Source organism: Lichenostomus cassidix, chromosome 4A (genome assembly GCF_008360975.1).
Source record: "Lichenostomus cassidix isolate B80296 chromosome 4A, HeHo_3.0, whole genome shotgun sequence".
NCBI lineage: Eukaryota > Metazoa > Chordata > Aves > Passeriformes > Meliphagidae > Lichenostomus > Lichenostomus cassidix.
Genome location: NC_139485.1, coordinates 7,432,699 through 7,457,835, shown reverse-complemented (window position 1 = coordinate 7,457,835; position 25,137 = coordinate 7,432,699). Strand labels below are relative to the sequence as shown.

General features: G+C 44.2%; 1 protein-coding gene across 4 annotated transcripts in view; it reads right to left on the bottom strand.

Moving 5' to 3' along the window:
- The window catches only part of PASD1 (PAS domain containing repressor 1), a 52,606-nt gene extending 27,754 nt beyond the window's left edge, over nucleotides 1-24,852 (bottom strand). For 3 of the 4 annotated variants that reach the window (XM_085060337.1, XM_085060340.1, XM_085060339.1), the window contains exons 1-3: nucleotides 24,515-24,852; nucleotides 2,266-2,357; nucleotides 841-897 (exon numbers count right to left, since the gene is read on the bottom strand). In XM_085060337.1, the coding sequence (XP_084916463.1) occupies nucleotides 841-872 (32 nt within the window). In that variant the 5' untranslated portion in view covers nucleotides 873-897; nucleotides 2,266-2,357; nucleotides 24,515-24,852. The remainder of the gene's footprint in view (nucleotides 1-840; nucleotides 898-2,265; nucleotides 2,358-24,514) is intronic. The other variant, XM_085060338.1, reaches the window with a different exon arrangement.
- Between the last annotated feature and the right edge of the window lie 285 nt (nucleotides 24,853-25,137).

Below are 25,137 nucleotides of genomic sequence, written 5' to 3'. Positions count from 1 at the left end.
GGAGCTTATCAAGAGGCAAGACTGTGCAGAGACAACTGAACTGAAGAATAAAATCTTGTATGTGGTCTTGAAAATCTACTGCTGTGATATATGAAACAGGTTAAGAGTCTGGCTGCAGAACTTCAGACTAGTTTTCAGTTCACATTAATACAACTTATAAATGTTTTATCAGGGTTGTCCCCTCCACTAAAAACAATAAAGGAGAAAGCAAATCCATCCAGTTGCTTCCAAAGTGTTTTTTCCAATGCTCATATCTGAGACAAAGCTCTTTTCATACAACCTCTTCCAGTAGTAATTAACTTGCTTTACAAGTGTATTCATGATGATACATATTTCCTGTGATCTAGACCGAGGGTGGTATGCAGAAAGCATTTCCATTCATATTTAGGTTGGCATTTGGGTGTTCTCAGATCCAGCATTTATGTTCACAGCCATCTCTGTTTTGGCACTCGTGTACAATGACTAAATAGAGCTGAGCCAAGTGCTTCTCTGACAGGAGACTAACTCAGACCTGTGCTAGAGCACAGGGAACTCTAGCCCAGGTGAGCAGTACTGCTTGATGCCAATAAAATCCCAGGTTAGGAGTCCTGCTTCAATATAATAAATAGCCATGGGATAGCACGAGATCCTGAGGGCACTGCAATGTAATGTAAGGACCACTCAGACAGAAAATCCTTACAGAGGTGGTCAAACTCTATGAGGAGCCTGAAAATGGTGACTTAAATTATGCTGCTTGTGGTCAGCTGTACACAGCCTGTAAACTGTGTGGGGGCTTTGCCTCTGACATCAGTGGACAACACAGCATTTACAGTTCTCCTCCAGGAGTGCATCCCGTCATACCTCTTTGCCCTGTCCTTCTCATCTTCATCCATCAGTTCGTTTACACAACACAGGGCTCTGCAAAGAAAAGACAGAAGTACTTACTGAGACATATTCTCATGTCTTGTTAAGAGTGTCAAAATATGGAGTGTACTGGTTGGTCCTTTAAGACCTCCCAGATGTTTCAATCTTCCCTTTCCCAAATTCCACTCTTGGCATGTCCTTCCTTGCTTATTCAGTCAGGCACTGAGGCATGAGAAGCAAGACTATTGCTACGTGCCCAAACATTCAGCTGCAACATCATGAATTCAAAGGGAAATTGAATTCATGCCTCTCAGCCTGCCTTTGTACTGCCCTCTGAGCCAGGAGAGGGAATCCTGCTGAAGCACTCAACTCTGCACAGGAATCAGCATCGTCCTGGCAAATGTGAGAGCAAAACAGAGAGATCTGACCTGGTGTCTGCACCAGGCAGCACCACAGCTTGTCCTGTTTTGGGAAATCAGACAGGCTACTGGTTGATTTCAAGCACAGCATTGCTTAAAACATATCTGAGATTTCTTTCCCAGTGCATGGACACAGCAGAAAGAAAGAAATTGTGCTAATCCCCTAAAGGATTAGTATTAGGCAACAGCAGGGTATTATCAGGATATCTAAGAGATGATATGATAGACAGGTTCATCCAAAGCATCCTGCAGCCAATGACTGCTGCTGGCACTGGTGGACTTCTCCAACATCATCTCATTTGAGTCCTGGATGAGATGAACCAAGCCTCCAAGTTAAAACCTCCTCACCTGGCACTAACCAGTGAAGAAGAACAGCAGGCAACAACTCCCAGTAAGGACACAGTACTCTCGAGTCCCATTAAATGATGGAAAATTCAACACAAGGGTATCTTCTTCACTGGTGCCTTGCTTTCTGTGACTCAGATGGGCTGAGTCTGAGGGACAGAAGGCCAGGGAGATTCAGGTGAGGCAGCTGCTGTCACTCCATGCCACATTGCCCAGGTCAGCTCTGCTGGATTGCACCCCACCAGACACCCCAAAGAGGAAATTGCACCTGTCTCCACCATCAGCACCAATCTGCCTCCATCTCCAGCAAGTACTTTCTCTGCAAAACCCTCCCATGCTGCCCAGAACTCAAGGGGCATTTTTCAATAGGTACATCCTAAAGAATTTCTCTGTTTTGATACTCCAAGCTCAAACAACTTGGTAGCTATAACAGTAACGCAAAATAGAACCACCCACAACTGTCAGGAAGTCAAAGCTCACAGGAACAGCTACAAAATTTTATTCTTCCTTCCCTGCTCCAGGGCAAGGATCTCCCTTGCTGCAGATGACCTGGGCAGAAGAAACTGTATGAATTCTTTTGTTATGAACATACTCCATAGAGAGGGAGTGGTTCTCACTGCGTGAGTCACCAAAAGCTACAAGCCAAATTAGAAATTACCTGTTCTATTCCTCAGATTCATCAGTCCAGACTGACAGAGTGGGATTAGCACTTCTTATCACCATGTAAATAGAGATGGAGAAAAATTAATCCTGGAAGGAAAAGCAAGTCCAGTTAAAACACAGTTGCAGGCAAGACTTAAGTCTAGAAAGCAGCAATCACTTCATTCTGAGAAAAGTCTACCACCACAAATTAGAAACATGCCCAAATCTGGCTGATGAAAGCTCAGCAAAGCCTCCAGCAATGGGAGCTGGACCAGGTTCTCGGGCTCCTGGCTCTGTGGGCACCACCTGCTGCCACAGAAGCAGTCCAGGAAGGCCAACATGACCTCTGATTCCAAAAAGCTATGTGACCAGCAGGGTGGCGGAATGTCCCTACTGGCTTGGAGCCACTGAGGATCAACTGGAGCTCTTCCAAAGTATGACAGTTCACCTGCTGTGCTGTGAAAACCAGAAGTATGACCTGCACCTCATCTATCAAATCTTGCAACCAAAACCTCCTTCAAGACAAACATGATCAACAAAAGTTAGCACAAGCCACAACCACCCACCTGTGGATGGACTTAAGGCATCCCTTTAAGATTTGCTACTGATGGCACACACAAAATCTAGGGAAAATATAACATAACTCCTGACACCCTCAGTGAAGCTGCAGCTGGAAACAACACCTGCGTAGCAAACCTAAACTCAGTGGATCTGCTCTGTCTCTGTACTCACAGTGGTTGTACACCAGTCAAGTGACACACTTTTATTCCAGTTCAAAAGGAGCCTGTGATGTTATTTGTTACCCTATTGAGCTGAGGCACTTACCACTGCTGCTCATCCCTCAGTGCTGTTCTAGCAAAATCACACAGTTGTTTCTTCTATAGAAGAATAACCCCTACAGAAGTTTTGGTGACTTGGGATAAGTTCAGAGATACGCAGGTATAAAGAAAATTATTTTTAAAGCAATGGATTAAATTATAAAAAATGCTTGTGGATATGCAGAAATATCTACCACAAATTTTCAGGGAATGTTCTTTGTATTTGAACTTAAGCATGAAAAAATTCAGCTAAACAAAAGGATTTTTCTTGAGCTTGGATTGCAAGGCATTATTTCATAGTAACTTATTTTATAGAAACTTTGCCCACAGGTTGTCTAACAACTGTTGAACTCCCAGGAAGCCTGGTGGGTTTTCTGCCTCATCCACATGGTTGGCCTCCCACCCAGCTGGAGCAGCAGCAAGTTGAGGGAAGCTGTTTGGTCACAATCAAAGTCAACAGTCCAGCTACAGCTCACTGAATCTAAACTGGGGAATGGAGCCTGGATTCTCCAGTCTCCAGCAGGAGCTACCACACCCTGCTGCAGCACAGCTGATGTGAGCTGCCAGAGGCAGAGGGATGAAGCTCCCTAAAAAACGTGAGCAATGCCCTCAGCCAGCACCAGACGTCGAGGAGCTCACAGAATAAATGGCCATAAAAGAATTCATAGGCCCAGCCAGACAGAGCAGCTTTTGCATGATGCAGCAGGACGGTGAGCTAGAAGAAGTCTTAGTAGAAGACACCTAAGGACAAAATAATCTTAACTGGATTAAGCACTTCAGGACTACATTTAGCTAAGTGCTCTTTGTCTTGTTATGAGACAGAGCTAAATATAGTAACCAGAATACTTAAGAATAGTTTCATAAGGGTTGTATACACTCCTCAGCCAGATAAGGCACTTAGCACTACTGACAGCAGTATGTCTGCAGGTTAAGAGCATTTTAAATAGCTCCAGATAGAATCTCTTTGACCTTCACTGTATTAACCAGAGGGATCAAAATTTATTTATTGCCTCCTGAAAATCCCCTTCTGTAACACTTTGAGAGAGGGATTCCTGAACTCTGTGGGCAGGTAAAGAGGGAACTTGTCAGTTTGCTGGCATCGTTTGTCATCCCACCTACAACAGGTGAGGATCAGCTTTCTCACAAAGCAATGCACATCCATCACTGCTTAATGCCCTCTGTAAAGAAAAATTATTTTTTTCCTCCTTTGTACAGGGAGTCTCAAAAACCACTCATAGTGTTTTAAGGGCATGTAATATTTTAGACTTTTCAAATATCACAGTATTTGAAGTTGTTTCCAGGGTTACAGAAAGGGTAACGTGGCCAAATGACAGCCTTAACAAGACAAATGGATCTTGCAGACAACAACTAGTAGTTAAAGCATTGTTCCATGCTATCTGCTATGTTCTGGCATATTTTTTACTGAAGAGAGAATGGCAGAGGGATTTTTTTTCTAATTTTCTGTTTTGCAGAACTATCTAACTTCAGGAGCTATCTAAAACTCTAAACCTGAGACTAAAGAAAATGTTTATTTATTGACTTGCTGCAAATCATCAAAATATTAACATTACCTTAGGATAATTCTCAATGGAACAGTCAGACTTGCGCACTGAAACCAACAGTTCCTATGAATGCTTCATGATTGCTTAAATTTAAATTATTTGGTTATGTCACTGATGGCAAGGCAAACATAGTTTTATGTGAGATGCTGCCCATTTCTTTGTGAACAGCAATGAATAAAGCCTTCATCCATCACCTAAAAATGTCCCTGAACCCAGATGATTTGATTGCTTTTCCCAGATATAACAACTGGTCTAATGAAAAACATTCTCTATGCATAAAAACTTTGTTCTGCTCATCTTTAAATTTTCATAGAATTTTGCATTAAAGTAACATACGGCAGTTAGGGAGTCTTCAAATCTACACTGTAGGAAACATTTTAATTACGGAAATGTGCTGTGCTAATAATTTCCACAGACTTTGCATGCAATGAATTCATCAGAGAGCCCTCAATTACAAGATGCTGCACTTTGTGGCACAATGCAGTCATAAATCAGAGAGATAATGCCTTCTCCAGCAATACGATTTATATGTCAGTATGCCAATGTTTCATTATTCTTGAGGCAACAGGAGGGCACAACTATGGTTGGCAGCAGAACAGCTGATTTCATTTTTAAAAGGCAGAATTTAACCTCTTCAGTAAAGTGCTACTGATTCAACTACAAGATGCTTACATAAATGGCATTTGAAAAACCAAACAGTGTGGCTGAATCCCTATGGCTGTTTAGCACAGGAAGGATCAACACCTCTGCTGATGCCCAGCAGCACTGAAGTCCTGGCCCTGCTGTGCCACCCACCCTGTGTTCCCAGCCATCCTCCTGTCACACAGAGACAAATGTTTGTCCCAGTGCCACAGCCAGTGGCAACAGCAGCAGCAGCTCGGCAGGGCTGTGGCATTCCCACCTGCCAGAGCAGCCACAGGGCAAGGCTTCAGCACTGCTGTGTCACAGCTCAGCGCCAAGCACTGTGCAGAAATGCAAAGACTAATCCAGGTGTGGCAAAGGAGCTGCATATCTGTGTTATTTGATCTGCTTGCTTAGTTTTTTCTGCATGTATTTCACCCTCTCCTTTCCTCGCCATGCCTTGCTTCCTGCTGTCCTTCACTCTGTCCTGCCCTTCCCTCACTTATCCCCCTTACTTAACATCCACTGGATCACAATGCAGGGAATTGGATCTCTCTTGAAGAGAGATCTTGCTTTTTCTTATATCACCTGCTTTCATCTTTTCATTGCTTTTTCTTCTCCATGTTTTTAATTTTCCTCTTCGCAAAAGAGAAAAAGAAAGTTACAATGATCTCAGTTTTGACAATCAATCACCCAGCCTTTCACTGCAGGATCTTGGCCTGCCCAGGTCTGAGACATGCATGACTGACAGGCTCTCTTTAGGGACACACTGCCTTAGGAATTGTGCTGGTGGGGATCCGATGGGTTTTGGCTCCCATGGCACCTTGGTCCAGCTCCAGGGACACTGGGTCCTACCCTGCCAGACAGCTCCCAGTCCCAGTTTGAGACCCTCTTTGGAGGAACTGTGATCTCCCTCAGGTCAGTGGCAGAGCTGTGCAGCTCCAAGCTTTACAGAAACACCACCCTACATCCCCAGAGTGGTGGCTGAGGGCAGTGCTCCAGCACAGCACACCTGTCCACGGCAGCAGCACACCCTGCAACTCTTCGGGGGTACCATGACTATATATTTACACAGCATCTTTTTTTATTAAAACATGGTGATGGTGGTCAGCGGGTGAGGGGACCAAATGGTCTGTGTTCCCCCTTTGTTAACCTGCCAGAAGTGGACTTTTTGTGCCACTATTGTAACCAGTGCATCTGAATGCACTCACTTATCTACAGCATACTCTCCCCTGGTTTATTGAGCTCTAAATTTAGCTTGTTACCTGTGACAGACTTATGACTACATTCATTTATAGCAGTAACAACTTCAGACAGAAGCTAAGAGGTGCCCAAACAAAATGGATTATACAAAACAATTACACCATAAAAAAGGCTGTATCAGAACACTGTGATTCAGCACAGAAGTGAAATGAAAGATACAGGCAGGAACAATGGTGGTATGTTGGGGTTTTTTTGTGTTTTGTTTTTTTTAACCAGTATAGGGTGCTTTTGACAAAAGAAAGGCAGAAAAGGATTAAAAACTAACAGATACTTGAAAAGAAAAGATGATTACTGGAACATTTTGTTCTCTAGGATTTTTGTCAGATACTGGAGAAAATAGCCAGCCAAGTTTGTTCTGTTCTAGCAAATTGCTGAACCTTGCAGGGTAAAGATACAACACAATGATGATATCTCACCTATTAACAATTCTTTACCATACCTGACTCAGACATAGAGCCAAATAGTCCTCATATAATAACATAGCTTTCCTTCATGTAGGATAGGAGCAAAGGCAGTTGTTCACAGTCAATCTGTCAGCAGCAGTTGAGATTGTGTATTTTCATGGGACTGCTTCCAGAAAAGGTACATAGAGCTAAAGAGTAGGCAAGAATATTGAAAGTGAACGGTCAGAAGTCTTTTGAACAGAATGTTCTCCAAAATTTCCAGCTCTTAAAGCTCTGCTTCTGTTTCTGGCTTATCCAAATGATGCAAATGCATGTGTGTGGGGGTGAGTGCATAAACACATATTTTACTTCAGAGCAATTTGCAAAAAAATACCGAGAGCAATTTCTACCCAGGAAAGCAGTGGTGACATTCAGGATGACTCCTGCAGCGCTCACCTCCTGATGTTGGAAGTTAAGTAACCATTCCTGCTGGGTGCATGGGAAGGGAGGTGGGCAGAACTCCCTCTCTTCTGCCTCAGGCCACTTCCTATCATATTCACTTCTCTGGCAAATCACAAAGGAGTGGGGGGTGTGGGAAGGTTAGCCCAATAAATTTCGGCAATGAAAAGAGTCAGTTAACAAGCTAAAAAAAATTCCTCCTAAAGTTATTAATTCTCCAGCTTAAAAAATCTGAACACCATTTGATCATAAACCTGGTGTTGAAATTCTGGCTCATTTCAGGGTTTCATTCAGAAGAGTTTTAACACTATCAGAGCCAACCAGTGAGGGATATCTTTAAAATAAACCAGCACTCTGCTCTGTCAGCAGTGTTATTGCCTGCAGAACTGCCTGCAAAGCTGGTGCTGGGCACCCTGACACCTCCTGCTCTGTTTGCAGGGATCGCCGGCTGGGCAGGGAGCAGAAATCACCCTCTCCCTTGGAGGTGCTGTGCATTACTCCCACCAAGAGGACACAGCTCACATCAGCTGCATTGGTGGCATGAAGGGAGGTCACCCGGTCCTTTTCGGGTTTGGATTTTGTTTTGGCAACAAGGTAAGTACGAGGACAAACATGTCAAAGCTGCTTTTTTGGATGCATCACCCTGAAATCCCTCTTGTAATTCCTCTGCTCTTCTATTTACTACTGGTGAAACTCATCCCAAGCAGAGAGCTACATAAAGTCTATGTGTCATTAAACTTCCTACTTTTATCTTTGAACTCCCCCTGTGCACAGAATAAATGTAATTATTAGACAGCAAAGAAATCAAAAGGGATCTAATTAAACTAAATACCTTCTCCTCTACTTTTCTGAGTAAGAGAACACCCCCAGCAACTACCAGTTCATTCAAAGAGGCAATAGTAGCATTCTTGTCCTTAGCTGTTCTCTTTTTCTCTTCAAACAATACATTTTTTGCTTTGTTTCTTCTTTGCCTTCCTCCATCTTGTATATAAAATGCATTTCAGATGCTCAAGGATGGTACAGATAAGGAGATGAGCACTTGTGCTTTGTGTTTGCTTGTGCTGGAGATTGAACTCATAATGCAAAATTAAATGTGAGGCCTAAGGGTCTGCTTGCCTTGTACAATAAAAAGCAGGGGCCTTCAGCTAGGTCAGGAGTGGGTCCTAGGTGTTTCCAGGACCACTCTTCCAAAGAGCTCTGCTCCAGTGGGGGCAAAACCACCGTGTAGGACTTGGCTTCATGATCCATCCACTCCCAGGCTGCAGGACCAGCAGATGGTAGGAGCTATTTGTGGACTGGAGGATTTTCTTTCAAACTCGAACATCTTCTCCCTGGCCATTTCTCTATAAATGTGCTTCAGCTCACTTCAGATCCAGACAGCAGCCACAGTTGTTGCTGGAGCCAGGATGCAGCCATGGAAGTGATGTGCTCACTGCCCAGAAAGCAGGAAGAGCCTAGCAGCTCCCCAGCCCGTTTCAGGAAAGGAGCTCGACACTATCAGGACTCTTCCACTGCCTGAGCAGATATTTAGCAGAGTTGCTCCACCCCTGCACAGCAGATCTGCCCCTCTCTGGTGTGACCTGACACACAGACCGACTGTGTGTGACACAAATCAGAGCCTGCTAGGAGCACATGGCTTCCCACACCTGCATCACCTGACTGGGATCAATCCTATGGCTCTGGATCCCCCTTCCGAGAAAGGGCAATTCAGCTGCTCCTCTGCTGCTGGGAGCAGGTGGGAAGGCAGCTGGATGGGCTGGATGCTGCACAGACAGTCTGCAGACAGCCAGCAACCTTTGGCTTTGTCATTTCTGCTCTTCCTTAGATCTGCTTGGTCCTCTACACAGTCTGGGAAGCCCTTCAGCTGGCAAGCTCTTAGAAATCTGGTCCTTGTTCAGCATCCTTTGATTTCTACTGAACAATGTCTACTTTTCTGACACTTTGCAAGCAGCTTGCTGCCATCCTTTCTCCTGTCTAATGCTTTTACATCAGGAAGTCTTGGCACACTCTACAAACACAGTTATCCATCCTTGTTGTACAAATGAGGAAACAGGGGCACACATTTTACTTCTGTTTCCTTTTTACAAGTGTCCCAGTTTTGGGAAGCTGAATTTGAAACAGTGAATGCAGTTACAGCCTAATTTTCAGTAATGCTGAAATCTGGCATAAGCACCTACAAATGCTGAACATTTTGGAAAAGCTCGACCTAAATCATTGACCCAAGGTCATGCAGCAGAGTTAAGAAGTGAATCCAGATGTCCTGGTGATTAGCTCTGTCTATTGGCATCCAGTCAAGTCCTCCCTCCTAAAATAAGCTTCCTGAAGCATCTAAGACCATAGTCTTAGAACTCCCTTAAATACGTAGCACTGGTAAGACCTGATTCTCAAATGAAGGAGGGGGGAAAAACCCAGTTCATTATTTTTTCCTCAGATGATCACTGAATGACCAATGAAAGGGCAGCTCAGAGTAATTTGATCTCAAACTTCTTCCTATAAATAAAAAACGGAAGATTCTTCTCCCTTTTCAAACAACATGAAGAAAAAATGTTCTGCCTCAGTAATTCTAGACCTGAGTAATTAAATCTGCTCTCTGTTGCAATCTGTTTCCCATGTGTATCACCGACCTGGAATTTCTGGAACTCAATACAGAAGGAAGCTATTCAATAAAAGGAGATACTATGACAAAAGGATTAGAGATAGGTCTGAACCAGATTGAAAGCCTCCCTGTGCCAGAGAAGAATCCAGTTCCTGATCCAGAATTCAGCTTTTCCATTTCAACCAGTATCTCAAACCAAACACTGCTGAACTAATGGACCTCCCAGAGCCAGACCATCTCTCATCTCTGGTTTGGAGGCAGAAGAAATGAGGAAACAGGTTGAGGAGACCTGCAGTGGTATTGCAGCAGAGGTGGAACAGCACTACCTGTCTGTACAACTTAACTGCTCAGTAGAATAGAATAGAGCAGAATATTTCAGTTGGAAGGGATCTACAATGACCAGCTAGTCCATCTGCCTGACCACTTCAGGGCTGACCAAAAGTTTAGGGTGTGTTATGGGCATTGTCCAAATGCCTCCTAAATGCTATCAGGCTTGGAGAATTGACCACCTCTCTAGGAAGCCTGTTCCAGTGTTTGACCACCCTCTTCTTAAAGAAAAGCTTCCTAATGTCCAGTCTATGTAAAAAAGCTGTGAGAAAATTATAAAGAGCTTTAGTAGTTAAAATTCAAAGTCTTCCCTGCAAGCTCAGAGTTTTATCTACTTATCCATTAAATGAATATCAAAGGATTCACTGCAGCTGAGCTAACTGACCTCATTTTACATCTTTGGCTTCATGCATTCAAGTTCAAGCATAAGAAATTTCTTTACCCTTTTGGTGTGTTTAATTCTGAAGCATTCCAGGTATAATGTGCACCTAAGTCAAAAGGAATTTAAACAAAGACCTTAGATTTCAAAATTTGTCTTATCCTCATTTGGCTCCCAGAATTTCAGCTGCTTTCCTTAAATGATCTGCTCACATCTGCTCTCCAGCTGAGCCTTGTTCATGCCCCACTGACCTGACCGCTGCCATCTCTGTAATCTTGCAGCTGAGAATAACCAGCAATGCACTCAGTCCCTGTAAGCATCAAGAGCCTTTCAAGAAGGAGGAGGCAGAAAAGAGCCAGCCTTTATATAACAGGGAAAAGTAGGATTTCAGAGAAAAAGCATTGTTCAGCTAAGGTAATGGGAGCGGCACGCCTGAAGTGCCCTGGTCCAGTTCCCTCAGGCAATGCGAACTGGAGGTGTCAGCATCTCGCAGGATTATTCTCTGCAATGGCAGCTGGCAGATATTTTTCTAATAGAGAGCACAGCAGCATCATTCACACTCGTTTGATTCTATTTGCTGCTGTTCCTATTCAAACTCGGCTAATCCGATCAAGTAATTTCTCGGCCTGTGCCTTAAAGCTGAGTAAGTAAACACCTTTCATAAGGTCTGAGCCCACTTGTTTCAAGTGCATGATTAAGGGCTAGACTTGAGCATTATTGTGAGAAAACCCACTTCATTACTCGCAATTTCCAAAATCACTCACAGGTGTCTTGAAGTGGCACTTTTCCATCCAGTGTTTTACTTCCTGCATGACAAATATATAATATGGTGGCAAAGGGACCCAAACACCAAATATACATTTGTCTTTCAGCTCTCCTAAAGAACGGCTCTTTGAGCTGAGAATAGCTCATAATGGCACCACTTAGAGACCATGATGCAAAATATTTTCTGTGGCTACCAGACCTTCTCCACAGATGTCTCTTCTTGTTTACTATGAAGAAGACAGATGATAAATATAGTCAGCAAATGTATTTCAGACAAAGTCGTACTCATTTGTAGTATTTGCATTAAGTAACGTGAGAAGACTTATGCAACAGAAAAGATGTTGACCCAACTCTAATTCCTTCTCTGGTACACAAAAGATGGATTTGAACTATTGAAGTTGACAAGTTTTTCTTCAAGAATTGTTGCCGCTTATGCTGGTATTGCTAATAATATAACTGGTATTGGTAATCATATATCTGGGGTTTTTTTCTCCTTTTTTTAAAGCATCCCCCACACTTCTCTTTCTCTTCTCTGAGGCACTTTTAACTTCACATCCAATATTCTCTTTTGCACTATCTTGCCCACATCACTTCCCAGCTAGCTCCTCAAAAGATGGTTATTTGTTTTGAAAGCTTCAGGAATAAAGGAATATTTAAACAATTAACTGCAATCACATTCATCATCCTGCATGGTACCATGGATATGTGCTAGAAATATAATGAGAAAGTAAAACTTCCCTTCAGGAAGAAGAAAAGAGCAGATAAACATCCACAGATCTCTCTCTCATTACTTTGTTATCTTTTTTAGACTGCAAATATGTCAGTCACTGGAACACTTTCATACTAGGTCATTATTGTTACACATATTATGCACAAAGACCCAAGGCCTCATTCTGTCGTAGATAAGCTATTCACACACATCCTCTTTTCCCCTTGCAGTTTATTTGCATGGCTGGCTGGATAATCAGCCATAATAACAAAATATGACTCAGCATGGCTGAATGTCCAATTCACTTTGGGGATTTTCTTGGAGGTTTTTTTTTTTAACTGTTGAAGACCAGAAAAAATGTGTACCTCCCAGATAATGTTAATATAAAAAAAGACTTGATTAAACAAAGATGTCAGGGGAAAGGGAACCAATCAAACAGCAACATTTCTGCTGCCATGCCCTCAGAGAGGCTCTGGCCTCTTCAGCTGCTCTGACTAGTGCAGGGTCCCTTGTCCCTCCCTGCAGCATGGACAGGGGGATTTCTCACCAATGATGGAGGGAGGATGCAGGACAGAGAACTGGTTATGTTGCTTAAGGATGGGCATCCCTGAGATTAGGGACATATGTGCTTTCCTGGACATCTATATTCTGTCTATGGGTTATTACAATTGTGCAAGCATGTAGAATATTGTAAAATATTATTTATTTCACATCTGCAATAGGCCAGTACTAAGAATCCTCCTAGTATCAATCAAAATGAAGACTCCAGTATAACCACTAAATGAAACATGTGGGTCCCTCTCTCTTAAAGGATAACTCTCCTCTGCTTAAGGAAGTTAATGGCAATAGCAGTGGGCACTGCCATCCTGCTGAGCAACCCTGGCTGTACGGATGTGACTGGCAAGGATGGTGGATCTGAACCTACTGACACTTCTGGTCCCTGGTTTTCAAGTAAGAAACCAGGCCAGCTGAAAAGGCTGCAGAGTGAGAACATATTTCACCTGGGACAGAGTGAAAAGAGTATTGAAGAACTTGGCTTTTCATTTGGCCAGATCCATTGACACATGCCTCTATTTTTTTCCATCTGCGTAATTCTTGAGTGAAAACAGCAGGATTTATTTGTGTTTTCCAGAATTAGGGTAAACATCAGTTTGTTACCTAGGGCTTTCCTGACCAAAGCACCTTAAATTTTATAACCATATAATAACAATGTCTGTTACTGTATTTAACAAAATGAGGCTGCTGAGAAAATACACATTAAAATCAGCTGATGAAAGGACTCACACTGTAATGTACATGCATAAAAAAAACATGGAGCTTGTTTCTGTGATAATCTGACTACATAATACCATCAAGGCCAGCAAGATTCCTGACAAACATCTATGCAGGAGTATGAAGCCAACAGCAGAAGTTAAAAATGCCCATGACCTTTAGCTGGCAGTCCCAGTTTCCTCAGAATTCCACACTGTGTTTGAGAGGCAAACATCATCTGTGCTCCAAGCCTCCTTCCTTTGTGCACTGCTTACGTGCACATCTGCTAAAAATCACAAGCAAACGACACAGTAGTTTAACTGAAACTCAAACAGGGAAAACATTCAATTAGACAGAGAGAAAAGCTAACTTCCTCCTTCCTTTCCTCCCTCTCATCAGCCTTTCTGCAGGAGATCAGTAGTGAAACCCTTATCTGCTTCGAAACTGGTATTATACCCACCCTGATTGAATGCCCAAGTTTCTTCCAATTTAATTCGGTTTTGCTTTTAACAAGTGAGAAGCACAAAACAAACAAGAAATTAAAGCTGTATCCTTAATTATTGCTTACGTAGAGCAAGTAAAAGAGCCAGCAGAGAGCCAGCAAAAAAGAGCCAGCAAAAAAGAGCCAGCAAAGAGCCAGCAGAGATCCGAGGCACAGAGCACCTAATCCTGGCTCAGCTGCTACCCAAGGGCTGTGCTCACCAACACAGCTTGACACCAACTGGGCAGGGATGGTATCCTTCCCTGAGAGGGTGGTGAGGCACTGGCACCGGCTGCCCAGAGAAGCTGTGGATGCCTCTTCCCTGGAAGTGTTCAAGGCCAGGTTGGGTGTGGCCCTGAGCAGCCTGGTCTGGTGGAAGGTGTCCCTGCCTGTGGCAGAGGGGTTGGAATTAAATGATCTTGAAGGTCCATTCCAGCCCAAGCCTTTGAACGATTCTGTTTGGCTGCCTTCAAAGCGAGCTCCTTGTTATGATCTGTGCTGTCACAAAATGTAATCCAAAGTACCTAAACTTCTTTCTTCTACACTGAAGTTAAAATGAATAAGAAATCAAGTGCAGTGGCACAAAATGCTTCTCTTCAGCCTCCGAAGCTTGTTTACCATTGCTGTAGTAGCTGAACTGCTGAATGAAATATTTACAACTATTCATGCAATCAAACTCATTTTCCTTAGGAAATAACTGATTAGGTATCTCACATCTGTTCCTGACAATGATTTAAGCCTCTGCTGATCCCTATCTAGACCTGACATGAATGTTAATGTTTTAGAAACCATCATCCTTAATAGGAGGGTGACGACAGCCTCCCTGGGTCTGCTGGTGGTTCACTGCAATGGGGAAGCTCTGCACCTGCAGGTGAAGGATGACACAATCAGCCCACAGTTTTCTCTAACCTTGTGACCCAGGGCTTGGGAAGCCTGGCAGGAGACAGAAGCTAGAGCAGAGCTCAATGTGGAATTATCTTGAGAATTATCTTCCTACCCCTGTCAGAAGTTTTTAATATCTCCCAGATGCTTGCTTCCTCTATGCAGAGCAGCAATCCTGCTCTGCCACACTCCAGCACTGCATGTCACCCTTTCAGCAATGTTTCCCCACCAGTGCCCTTTGATGGAAGCTGCTGCAAGTGTTGCAAGGCTGTGAGACAAATCAGGTGCTAATAAAGAAGACTGACATGATGCCCTCATAAAGCATGATGTTCATGTCAGGAAAGACAAAAATAAAATCCACATTTTTTCTCAAATAAAAGCAGTTTCATGGGTAAAGAGTCAATGCCTATGCACTATTAGAGTGACAAAATTAATGTTTAGTTAAGCTAATTTACCCAGCAATCCACTTTTCCACAGGAAATTTATCACAAGAACTTACAAAAAAAAAGTAGGAAAAAGTATTTATGCCAATATACTCTTTATTTCTGCAAGAGCAAGGGAGAAATCTTCATCCCTCTCAGGTCAACTGCAAAGCTCTGCCACATTGTGCCAAAGATTCCAATGACAAAATAATTGGTCTCTATTACTTCTCCTTCTGGTAAGGGTGATAACTGGGCTTCCTAAGTTCTGAAAAGAGCAACTAGGTCAGAAGAAAACTTCTGACAGCACTTACAAAGTTTTACTTCGAGGTAAAGGGACTAAAAAACGACTCAGGTAAATGAACATTTGCCTGCAAACGACCTTGTAGAGCTGTAATTCAAATAAAAATGAAGTCTATGTAAGTGTCTGAACAGTAATCTCTGAAACAGTCAGAAATGCTGCATAAAAGTAGATTTCAAACACAATCCAAAGAAGATTAAACTGGCAATTCCTCTCTCTTAAGGGCTCTATACATCATAAACAGGCATTATGCCTTCTATGTAAAGCAGCTCATTATCTGATTTATTCACCAATATCTCTTCTTATTCAAACAATTCAAACCAGACTATATTAGAAAATCTCAGAACAGTTTCCTCAGCACTGCAACTTTTGAAACAAGTTGATGATTTATATTTATAAAATTTTACTTACTCTACAACCAAATGCATGTTGTTAATAAAATACACTATCTCTAAGGACAATTTTTAAGAAAGATGCCATCCCAGCTGGATCATTTATTAATACTCATGTGCTTTCTTCCAAAAAAAAAAAAATCAAAACACAGAAGTTGTTCTTGTTGGCGTTAGTCTTTTTTTCATCCTTCAAGTGAAAACAGAAATTCTTCTCTAGTCACAACAGCCTGTTACCAACAAACAGATTCCATTCTAACACTCCTTGCCTTTTTAACTGTGAATATATCCAATATAAGGAATTCAGGTCCAGATTCAAAACATGTGCCCTAGAGAGGACAAAGATCTCGCTCAGCCTCATTTCAGGTTTACAAATGGTTTAGTGGCAATTTAAGTCCATTGCATTTATTCTTCTCCCATTTCAGGCAATAATGGATCTTTGCCCTTTCTAAACAATATACCAGGACTATTGCAGAATCATATACACTTTCCTTCTAACAACCTTCTTCTGGGAGCCTCTACTTCCATACTCTGAATTACTTCCGGAAAGTAAAAAAACAGAATTGCAGACAATTTTCCCGTGTAACATAATTTTCAGCATGGCTTCCTGAGTTGTGCAAGCTTCCCCAGGTAATGGACTTCACCTCCATTCCTAGTGAGACACAGATACTAGGAGGTCTTGCTGTTGAAAGGCCAAGTCCCAGGAGATGTGAAGATGCCTCAGGTAAGAAAGTGCTTTCTCAGAAGTCCACGCTCCAGCAGAATGGGCAATAAGAATTGCCTGTCCCAGGGCAGGCACTCAAGGGCCAGTGTAAGCTCCCTCTGCAATTACACAGCTGCACATCACTGCTGCCCTGTGGGAGGCTAACCCCAGGGTTTATGGTGGAAAGAAAATACAGTAACTCACTTTTCCTATGTTGACACATTGTCTCCACTAATGACAAGGGTCAGCCCTCTGCATAAGTAAAATTAAATAGAAAATGTAGGTGTTAAGATTAGCACTATGAGTTTGTTTTATTAATACTTCCTGCTGTGCCCTTTCCATGAAAAGCCTGCCCCAAAAGGAAGCCATTACAATTATTCCATTTAAGAGAAAAGGCAAATTGTTAATACTCATCTTTAATATATACATCAGTAGCAGAGTCAACCCAAGTCTCACCTTTTTGCCTCACGTGACGTGCTTAACACACACACTTAATACATCACTCAATAAAATTTGACTGGAAGCAGTTTGATCGGAGCGAACATTTTTAAGTTACTGTAAATCGAGCCAGTGTACATTGCACTGAGAGACAGGACAAACAGGTTTATGGTCAAACTTCCTCAGCAAGGGGTGTAACCCTCCCCAGCTATTACAGCCTCCCTAATTGCTGCCTTTGCTGTGACAAGCCAACAGTGGACCAAACACACAGCATCCTCCTCTATACATAAACACCTATTTGCAGTTCATGCAGCAGAGCTTTGAACAGCCTAAACCCAAGGACTGACTCCCAGGGACATTTTTCTCTTCAGCTGATACTTTGGGAGAGGTCCCCACACAGAACCTGGTGGAAGTCCAACCTTTGTCTTCATCAGGGGAGGGGTTGATCTCCTCCCCTTCAGATAAAGTCTCTGTATTGGCTTGAAAATCTTCCCATAATGCTGCCATGTCTGTGCAAAATACCTATTGGCAATGGGAGCTCTTATCAGCTCATCTGTTGTTCATTAATTACTCCAAAAAATGGTTTACTTAGCATATTGTTTATGATCAAAACTTTATTGTCCAGAAGCAACGCACTGCACATTAAACCAAGATTAAAGTAGGCTGAGTCCAGAAGAGAACCTACAAACCTTATTAGTTTATTTTAAGCATGTGTGCATGCGTGTGTTTGTGGGCTGAACAGATGAAGCAAGAGAGGAGATTAGCATTTTTATGGATATGATTCCTACCATTGCTACATACTCAACAATCTTGCCTAGGCTTGGGCACTTTGTAAACAAGAATAAACACACCTACAAATATCTCTGCCTTTACCTATTAGCCAACCAATTAATCAATCTGCCTTTAGCTGACGCTCAACCAAGCACCTCACATTTACTTCTAGGTGAGGGGGAACACCTCCATGACCCTTGTGTGTTCTTTCCAACTCAGAATATTCCATAACCATAGGAAGAAAAAGGCCCAGTGCATTTGTCTGCTGAGCTGTGAGCTGTGACACTGCCAAAAGAGCAAATCCTTTGCTGTCCCTGCCTGCTCAGGACACCAGGTGACAGGGATCCAGCAGGAGGGTGATATAGCTGTCCCCAGTCTGTCAGCTCTGCCAAGATCAGGTAGCAAAAGTGCTGAAGGCAGTTGTCAGCCAGGGTCACCTCTTGGGTCATACCCAGAACATGTACATGGCCAGCAAAGTGCCTGATGCTCACCTGCAACAGGAGCCCAATTCCAGGAGCTCAGTTTGTGTGTGTGCATCACTCCTCCAAAGGCAGAGCTCCAAGGTCCTGCTCTGCCTCCCTCCCTCCCTCCCTCTCTCCCAAGGAAAGCTGTTTTGCAGCGTTCTCGTTCTCTGCAGCAATGTTTAGCGAGCCTCTCGGTTACCATAGCGTTGTGCACCAAAGGAATGTCGACAAATTAATCAATTGTAGAATTGTGTTTGCCTAAGAATACAAGTCAGTCAGATGATTCAATGCATTTCAACAGCTCCATGGCATTTGGTTAACACACTTCCTCTTCTACCATCTCAGTGTTACCCTCATCGCGTTGCCTTTTTTCAATATTTCAATTTCCCTTTACAGGCAGATTGGCAGGTAGGCGATCTCTGCTGCAGGCTAAGTTGAGCTGTTTTTCTTCTTCCTTGCCTGCTTCATTTCTGTCTCATTTTATTTCTTTCTTTCTTTCTTTCTTGTAATAAGATGGACATCATATATTCAACTTTCCACAAACCAAACTGTGTTTTTAAAGTTACTAATTAATTTCTAATAGTCAGCAATCATTTTTTTCTTGTAGATGTTACCCTGCATGATTTAGAGGATTTTGCTCTGATCAGCACCAGTGCAGAGCTGATTACTAAGCCCAGGTTTCCAACTTATTTTAGGAATATCATGTTAGAAGGGAACACCAATCCAGCACTCCAGTCTTGGAAAACAACACTGTCAATGACTACTTAACAATATCTCTTCAACCTGCCAAGATGCACCAGAAGCCCAGGAACACATCCTCACGTCATACAATAAACTCATGATATACATCAGAAGCATGCAAGATTAAACTGTGTTGTGCCACAGCAAAGGGTAGGCAAAGATCACTGCCAGTGCTGCAAGTCTGTGGAGCCACACAGAGTTCATTAATGCCAGCAACAGATCCCAGAAAATACACCATGAAGTGTAATACGGTTATTGGCAACACAGTCTGAAGGAAAAATATTTCTGGCCCAAAATCTGATGGACAGGTTGAACCAGGGTGCATGCCAGAAAAATCTGCAGGCAATTGTGTCTGTCTAATGCTACAAGGAGTCTGCACTGTATGTTTTCAGTGTTTAGTGCTTGAGAGGAAGGCAGATACGGGAGAAAAAGGATTCCAACCTGAAGCAACAGGGAAAATTATTTTTTGCCTCAGCTCCCAGGAAAGCAGAAGCCTTTTATCAAGCAGAAGCCTTGATACATGGGGTTAAAAGTGTAAATAAACCAGGTCCATTCTCCTTTCAAGCATACATTAAAAATATGACCACACTGCAAATGTAATTTCCTATCTCCGGGAACTCTCTAATTTAATTGTATAATCTCTTTCATAAGATTATCAAGATCTATCTCAAAACTACTCTAATTGAAAGACTCTTATGCAACTTCAGTCCTTGGGTAGCTACAAGCTTTCTTCTAATTCCCCACCCAAATTTATTCATGCCCAACTCAGACAATTTGACCTTGTGCAGATGTTATCTTTTAGGGTTTTTTTTCTGCCTTCTTGCCATATAGTGCCAACTGTGTGTAAAAAATCCCAATGTAACCTGTCCCTTCATTGTTTCAACTGGCCAGAGCTAAACAAATGATGCTCTTAGCCTCACTTTGATGGTCTGTTTGTGTAACCACATCTCTAGCCCTCCTACTGTTGGAATTTAACATTTTCTTGATGAGGGTGTCCAGACCCATGCAAAATGCCAATGGGCCATTCCACAAGCAATGGAAAGATCTTATATTGACACTCTGTCTGATGATTTGTACAATGATCCTATCACACTTCCCTGAATTTCTCATATTATTTTCCTTTGGTATCCAAGGATGTCAGTGGTGTCCTTCACAGCTGTATCTCAGTGTTTGCTCCCAGGTATCTCCTGAGCAGCCAGTGAGTGCATCCACATTTCTCCCTTCTGTCATGGACAACTGATGAGCTCCTGTTTCACACTGGAAATTCTTGTTACTGGTCTCCATGCGTACAACTTTACACGAATTTGCACTCAGCACTATTAAATGTCATTTTATGTCTATCACCGCAATCAACAAAGTCATCTAAATTCCTTTCATATGATAATCTGATCCTCCTCTGTATTGACAATACCTCCCAAGTTTTTGTCTTCCCACACAGCTCCTGGGCACACACCCAGACCCTGCACACAGGTCAGAGCAGATCCCCTCAAGGTGCCCAAGCACGGTGCCAAGGGAGGAACTCCATCTCTCTCCATCCTGATGACTTTCTCTGAACACCTCTTTCCATTCAGACAACTTTATTCGCATGCAATGGTTGTATCTTCTCTTTGGCCAGGTTCTTTTCTACCTTTCAATTCTTGTCTTGAACCACCATCTTCATTTTAAGGCATAACATCTTGTGGGGCATGGTATCAGATGCCTGGCTTTAATAAACTACATTCCTGCCCTACCCCCCCTATATAATCTGTTATACGAAAAAGATGTTAGATTAGTCTATCACAATCCATCTTTGATATAATCTTGTGTAATTTAGCCTGCTTCCTCATTATTTCCATGTCTAATGATTCTTTCCTACAAAGTACGTCACGAGACGCTGGGTACTGTTGCGTTCAAAACAGCTGGGCTATAGCTTCCTGCACTGCTTTGTTGTGTTCTGACCCTATAGGGACTCCCTGTACAGAACAAAATGCTTGCCCTCTTCTGCATCTGAAGAACCATAGGAGAGCCTTGCTGAAAGCTATGCAAGACCTGTGTCACTGCTTTCAGTATTCCAGGACTGGGATTATTGGTACCTCCTCATTTGCCTCCTCATATTAAATAAAGATATTTAAGATTTGCCTGTTTTCTTTGGGTTTTTTTGAAAACTTTGCTATGAATAGCTTTCACTTGCCTGCAGATTTGTCAGTAATTACATTCTGTTCCAGATTCTACAGAAGGTTCTGCTTTCATGAGAAAGTTGTGTCATTATTTAGAGACATCAGTTCCCCTTCCAGTTTAGGCATGTCTAATTTCAGTTCTGTGCAAATTGACTAAGTGCAGGTTTTGGTTGAACCCAAATAAGCTCATTTGAACCAAAATAAGAATGTCCTTACACGAGGTCACATCAGGTTAATCAAATCACTTTAAAAACAGACTTAAACTAAATTGGCATAATCTCCCCATGTAGACAAGGCCAAAGCCAATAAAGGAATATGAAGTAGGTCAAATTCTCTCATTAATTGCACACGCCTTTGTGGTTTGACTGAATCTGGTGATTCTGGGGCTGGGCAGATGTGCCCAGCTGTGCACACAGTGCCTGTTGGGGCCTGGCACTACCTCAGCCTCCCTTAAACCTGGGCTTAAGTGAGACTGGAGTAACAATAAATAAGGTCTTGCAGGACTTTTCTACAGGGACATTGCTCCTTCAGCTTATGGGCCACAGGGCAAGAAGTCACACTGTGCCACACCAGAAGTTGCAGTGAAACAAGGCAAAAAGAGGAATGGGCTCAGCCTGGGCTGAGGATGGGACAGAGCTGGTGGAGCTGCAGCCAGGCAAGCCCATCACCACTGGTGGGCACAGAGCTGCTGCTGCAGAGGGACATCGAGCAGAGCATGGCCCCAGCTGAGCCACAACTCACCTGAAAGAAAGGTCTTATCCAGGTCCTAACAAATAAATACACTTGTTGCACCTGCCTGACTTCCCCAACAGAGATTTGGAACTGAAGTGATAGAGAAGTCTATCATTTCAATAATACCAGAAAACACTGGTTCATGCTATTTTGGTTTTTATAGGTTTTACTGGTCTGGTTAAAACCATATTATTTCACTTATCCATAACTGTTCTAGTACAAGCCTGAATTCAGTTGTTCTGATATAGGCACATAGCTTATTTCCCCAGTCTTGAATGAATGAGCTACATTGGCATTAAAACCTTTGTACCATTACACGTGAATCTTGGGAGGTTGCGTAATTTAGGGCAAAACAAAGCAGCTTCTGTGCACAGACAAGCCCTGGCTCCAAACTATAAAGACATCCTACCAATATTTTGATACTACTAATGAGCAGAAGTTGGATTTGACATTAATATCTCTGCAATGTAATGCCACTTCCTCCATCATGAGACTTTAATTATGAACTACTCATTTGCTAATTTTAATCTTTAACGCTAAGCTATTTTTGTGTACTTGATGTATGTCTTAAACCAGAAAAATAATTTAATACAGATACAGTCTCAGTGGCTAAAACCCAGGAACCATCACATATCTTACAGAAATTTGCAATTTATGAAAAGAATTTCAAACCAATTTTACCTTTTCCTCTAAGTCAACTAACTGTAATCCACAGCTTGGATTGATCAGGATAAGTGAGCAGCAAGCAACCACTCCTAAAGCCATTTGCATTTTTCCTATCACCTCTTCCAGAAAAATTCTAAAGATTGGGTAGCAAACATGTTTCGCCCAAGAGATACAAATGCCTCCCTTCCACATAAACTTCAACTTTTGGCTTTCTCTGGAGCCTCCTCTCCTCATTAGAGCCTGCTGGGTTTGTCAGGGCTCCATCAGCCACAGAGCCCCCAGTGCTGCTGTTCCAGTGCCAGGGGTCTGGTCCTCCCTGGTGCAGCACTGACACACTGGCTTACTCTGATTAGCACATTACAGGAGACTGGTCCTTTTTTTTTTTTTTTAATACAGTTTCTAAAAAACCCAAAATCCAAATGTATTTTTCTGACTAAATAACGATGGTGAGGCATTGCAGCCTAGGAAGTTTATAAAAATTACACAAATTCCCAACCAAAACACCACATCAGACATTCAGCACCAGGGCTTCACACTGCACACTCTCGAAACTGTCTGCTGCTTCAAACAACATCCGTTAGACCTGTGAGGACTCTAAAGCCTGCATAGCAAACCCATGAAGAGCTAGCTGTCTCTTTAAGGCAAATTCCCATTTCCAGAGGTAGGGATTAGCCAGCAATGATCCAGCAAAATAAGGGCAGGGGAGCATCGGCATTCTGCTCAAAATGAAGTGACTCCTAACATTTTCTCACGTCTACACCAGAACTGCACATCCCACTAGTGAAATCAGGACCACAGCTTTCACTGCACACAGCAAAATAAATTTTATCTAATAAATAATCATGCCCTCCCCAGGTGATCCTGGCACCGTCCCAGGCAGGTAAGGCATGGGGCATTTTAACAGCTTTGATTTCAGGGACATTATCTCCGGGTCCACTGCCCTGCTGAAGAAGACTTCATTCAGGAATCAGGGGTATTGGCACTTGGGTTCCAGTTCTGTCCCCAGAAAGGGACTGAACTGCTGGACTTCTGCAAAATCCACCGAGCAGGGACTTGCTCTGCGATGGCTCGGGAGCCTTCTGCCTTCAGGGACTGTGGCACTTCACAAAGGACTAGAGCTCTCCAAAGCGCGTGTGACACCTCACTGATGAATCACACAGGGCTCAGCTCCGACCTGTGCTTCCAGTGTGAGCTGCCCAGAGCAATCACTTCACAATTTCTGCTACTAAGGACCAAGGCGTGGAGTTACCATTCACAAATCCATGGCTCGAACATATGAAGGACTTTCAAAGCCTTCTTAATTTCCCTCTTAGAATGTAAACATTCTGCAAAATCAAATGACACAACAACCCTGGTAGGAAGAGTGACTTTTCAACCTGGATTCCAGATGTTATCTTTAGGTGCAAGACTCACTTCGGAGGTTTTTCTCCACACTGTTTCCAGCCAAACACATTCCCTGAACAACGAAACTTCAAGACAGAACGAGAAACTGTGATCAGACCGATTTCAGTGTCCAGAATATCGGTTTCCTCCAGCCTGAAATCACCGCAGCTCTCAGCTGCGCTCAGCCCTCGGCTACTCCCGATCCGCTCCATGCGCCGGGGTCCGTGGGCACTGAGGGACAGGGATGTCGGTGCCCAGCCTCGGGATGCGCAGCGCTCCTGCATCCCTGTCCCGGAGTGCCCTTCCCGCCTGCCCTCTACAGCCAGAGCCCCCCGGACACCCTGCGCTGCGTCCCGTGCCCGTCCCGACGGTACACGGATTTTTTAAGGAAAAAATCAGAGGACTTGTGGCTGTCAGTTTTCCTCTTCAGAACTTACCTGGGACCGTCCTGGCAGCGTCCGAAGAGGGCAGGGCGGAGCGGCGGGTGCCGGGTACCGGCCCTGCAGCGGGGGCTCTTCCCGGGCTGCCTCCGGGCTGCAAGTGCGGGGACACCCCTCCCGCACCCCTCGCCCCGGCAGGGTTGGCGGCCCCCGCGGCCGTACGTACCGTCTAGGAGGATGCGCGTCCCGGAGCCGCTCTCAGTGCCATGCCCGGCCCCGGCGCGGTGTCCCCGAGGCGACAGGGGTTACCGCTCGCCGCGGGGTCCCGCTGCCCGGCGGTGACATGGCATGAGCGCGGGCAGGGCGGGGAGCAGTGCCGGCGATGCGCGGCGCGGTGCGGGGTTGGCGCACGGGGGGCGCGGGCTGCGGGCAGCCGCGGCGGGACTTGTGAAACTCGGCTGTGGCGGCGGCCGGTTGTGTAACGCGGCAGGCTGGGCCCGGCCCCCCGGCACTGCACAGGCGCGCTGCTCCCCGCCCCGCCGCCACCGGCAGCCGCCGCCGGCACCCGCGGGCAGAGCGCGGGCAGAGTGCGGTGCGGGGCGGAGCGGAGCGTGCGGGAGCAGCGCAGGGAGCAGCGCAGGGAGCAGCGCAGGGAGCAGCGCAGCTCCGCGGGCGCGGGGCCCGGGCAGCGCCGGGCAGGTGGCGCGGGCAGCGGCGGTGCCGTGCGCCGGGAGGAGCCGGCGGAAAGTAGGTCACCGCCGCCGATCCGCGGGGTGGCCCCGGCCGCGGGGTGGCCCCGGCCGCGGAGTCCTGCCGGGACCGGCCTGTCCTCCCTCCGAGCGCGGCTCT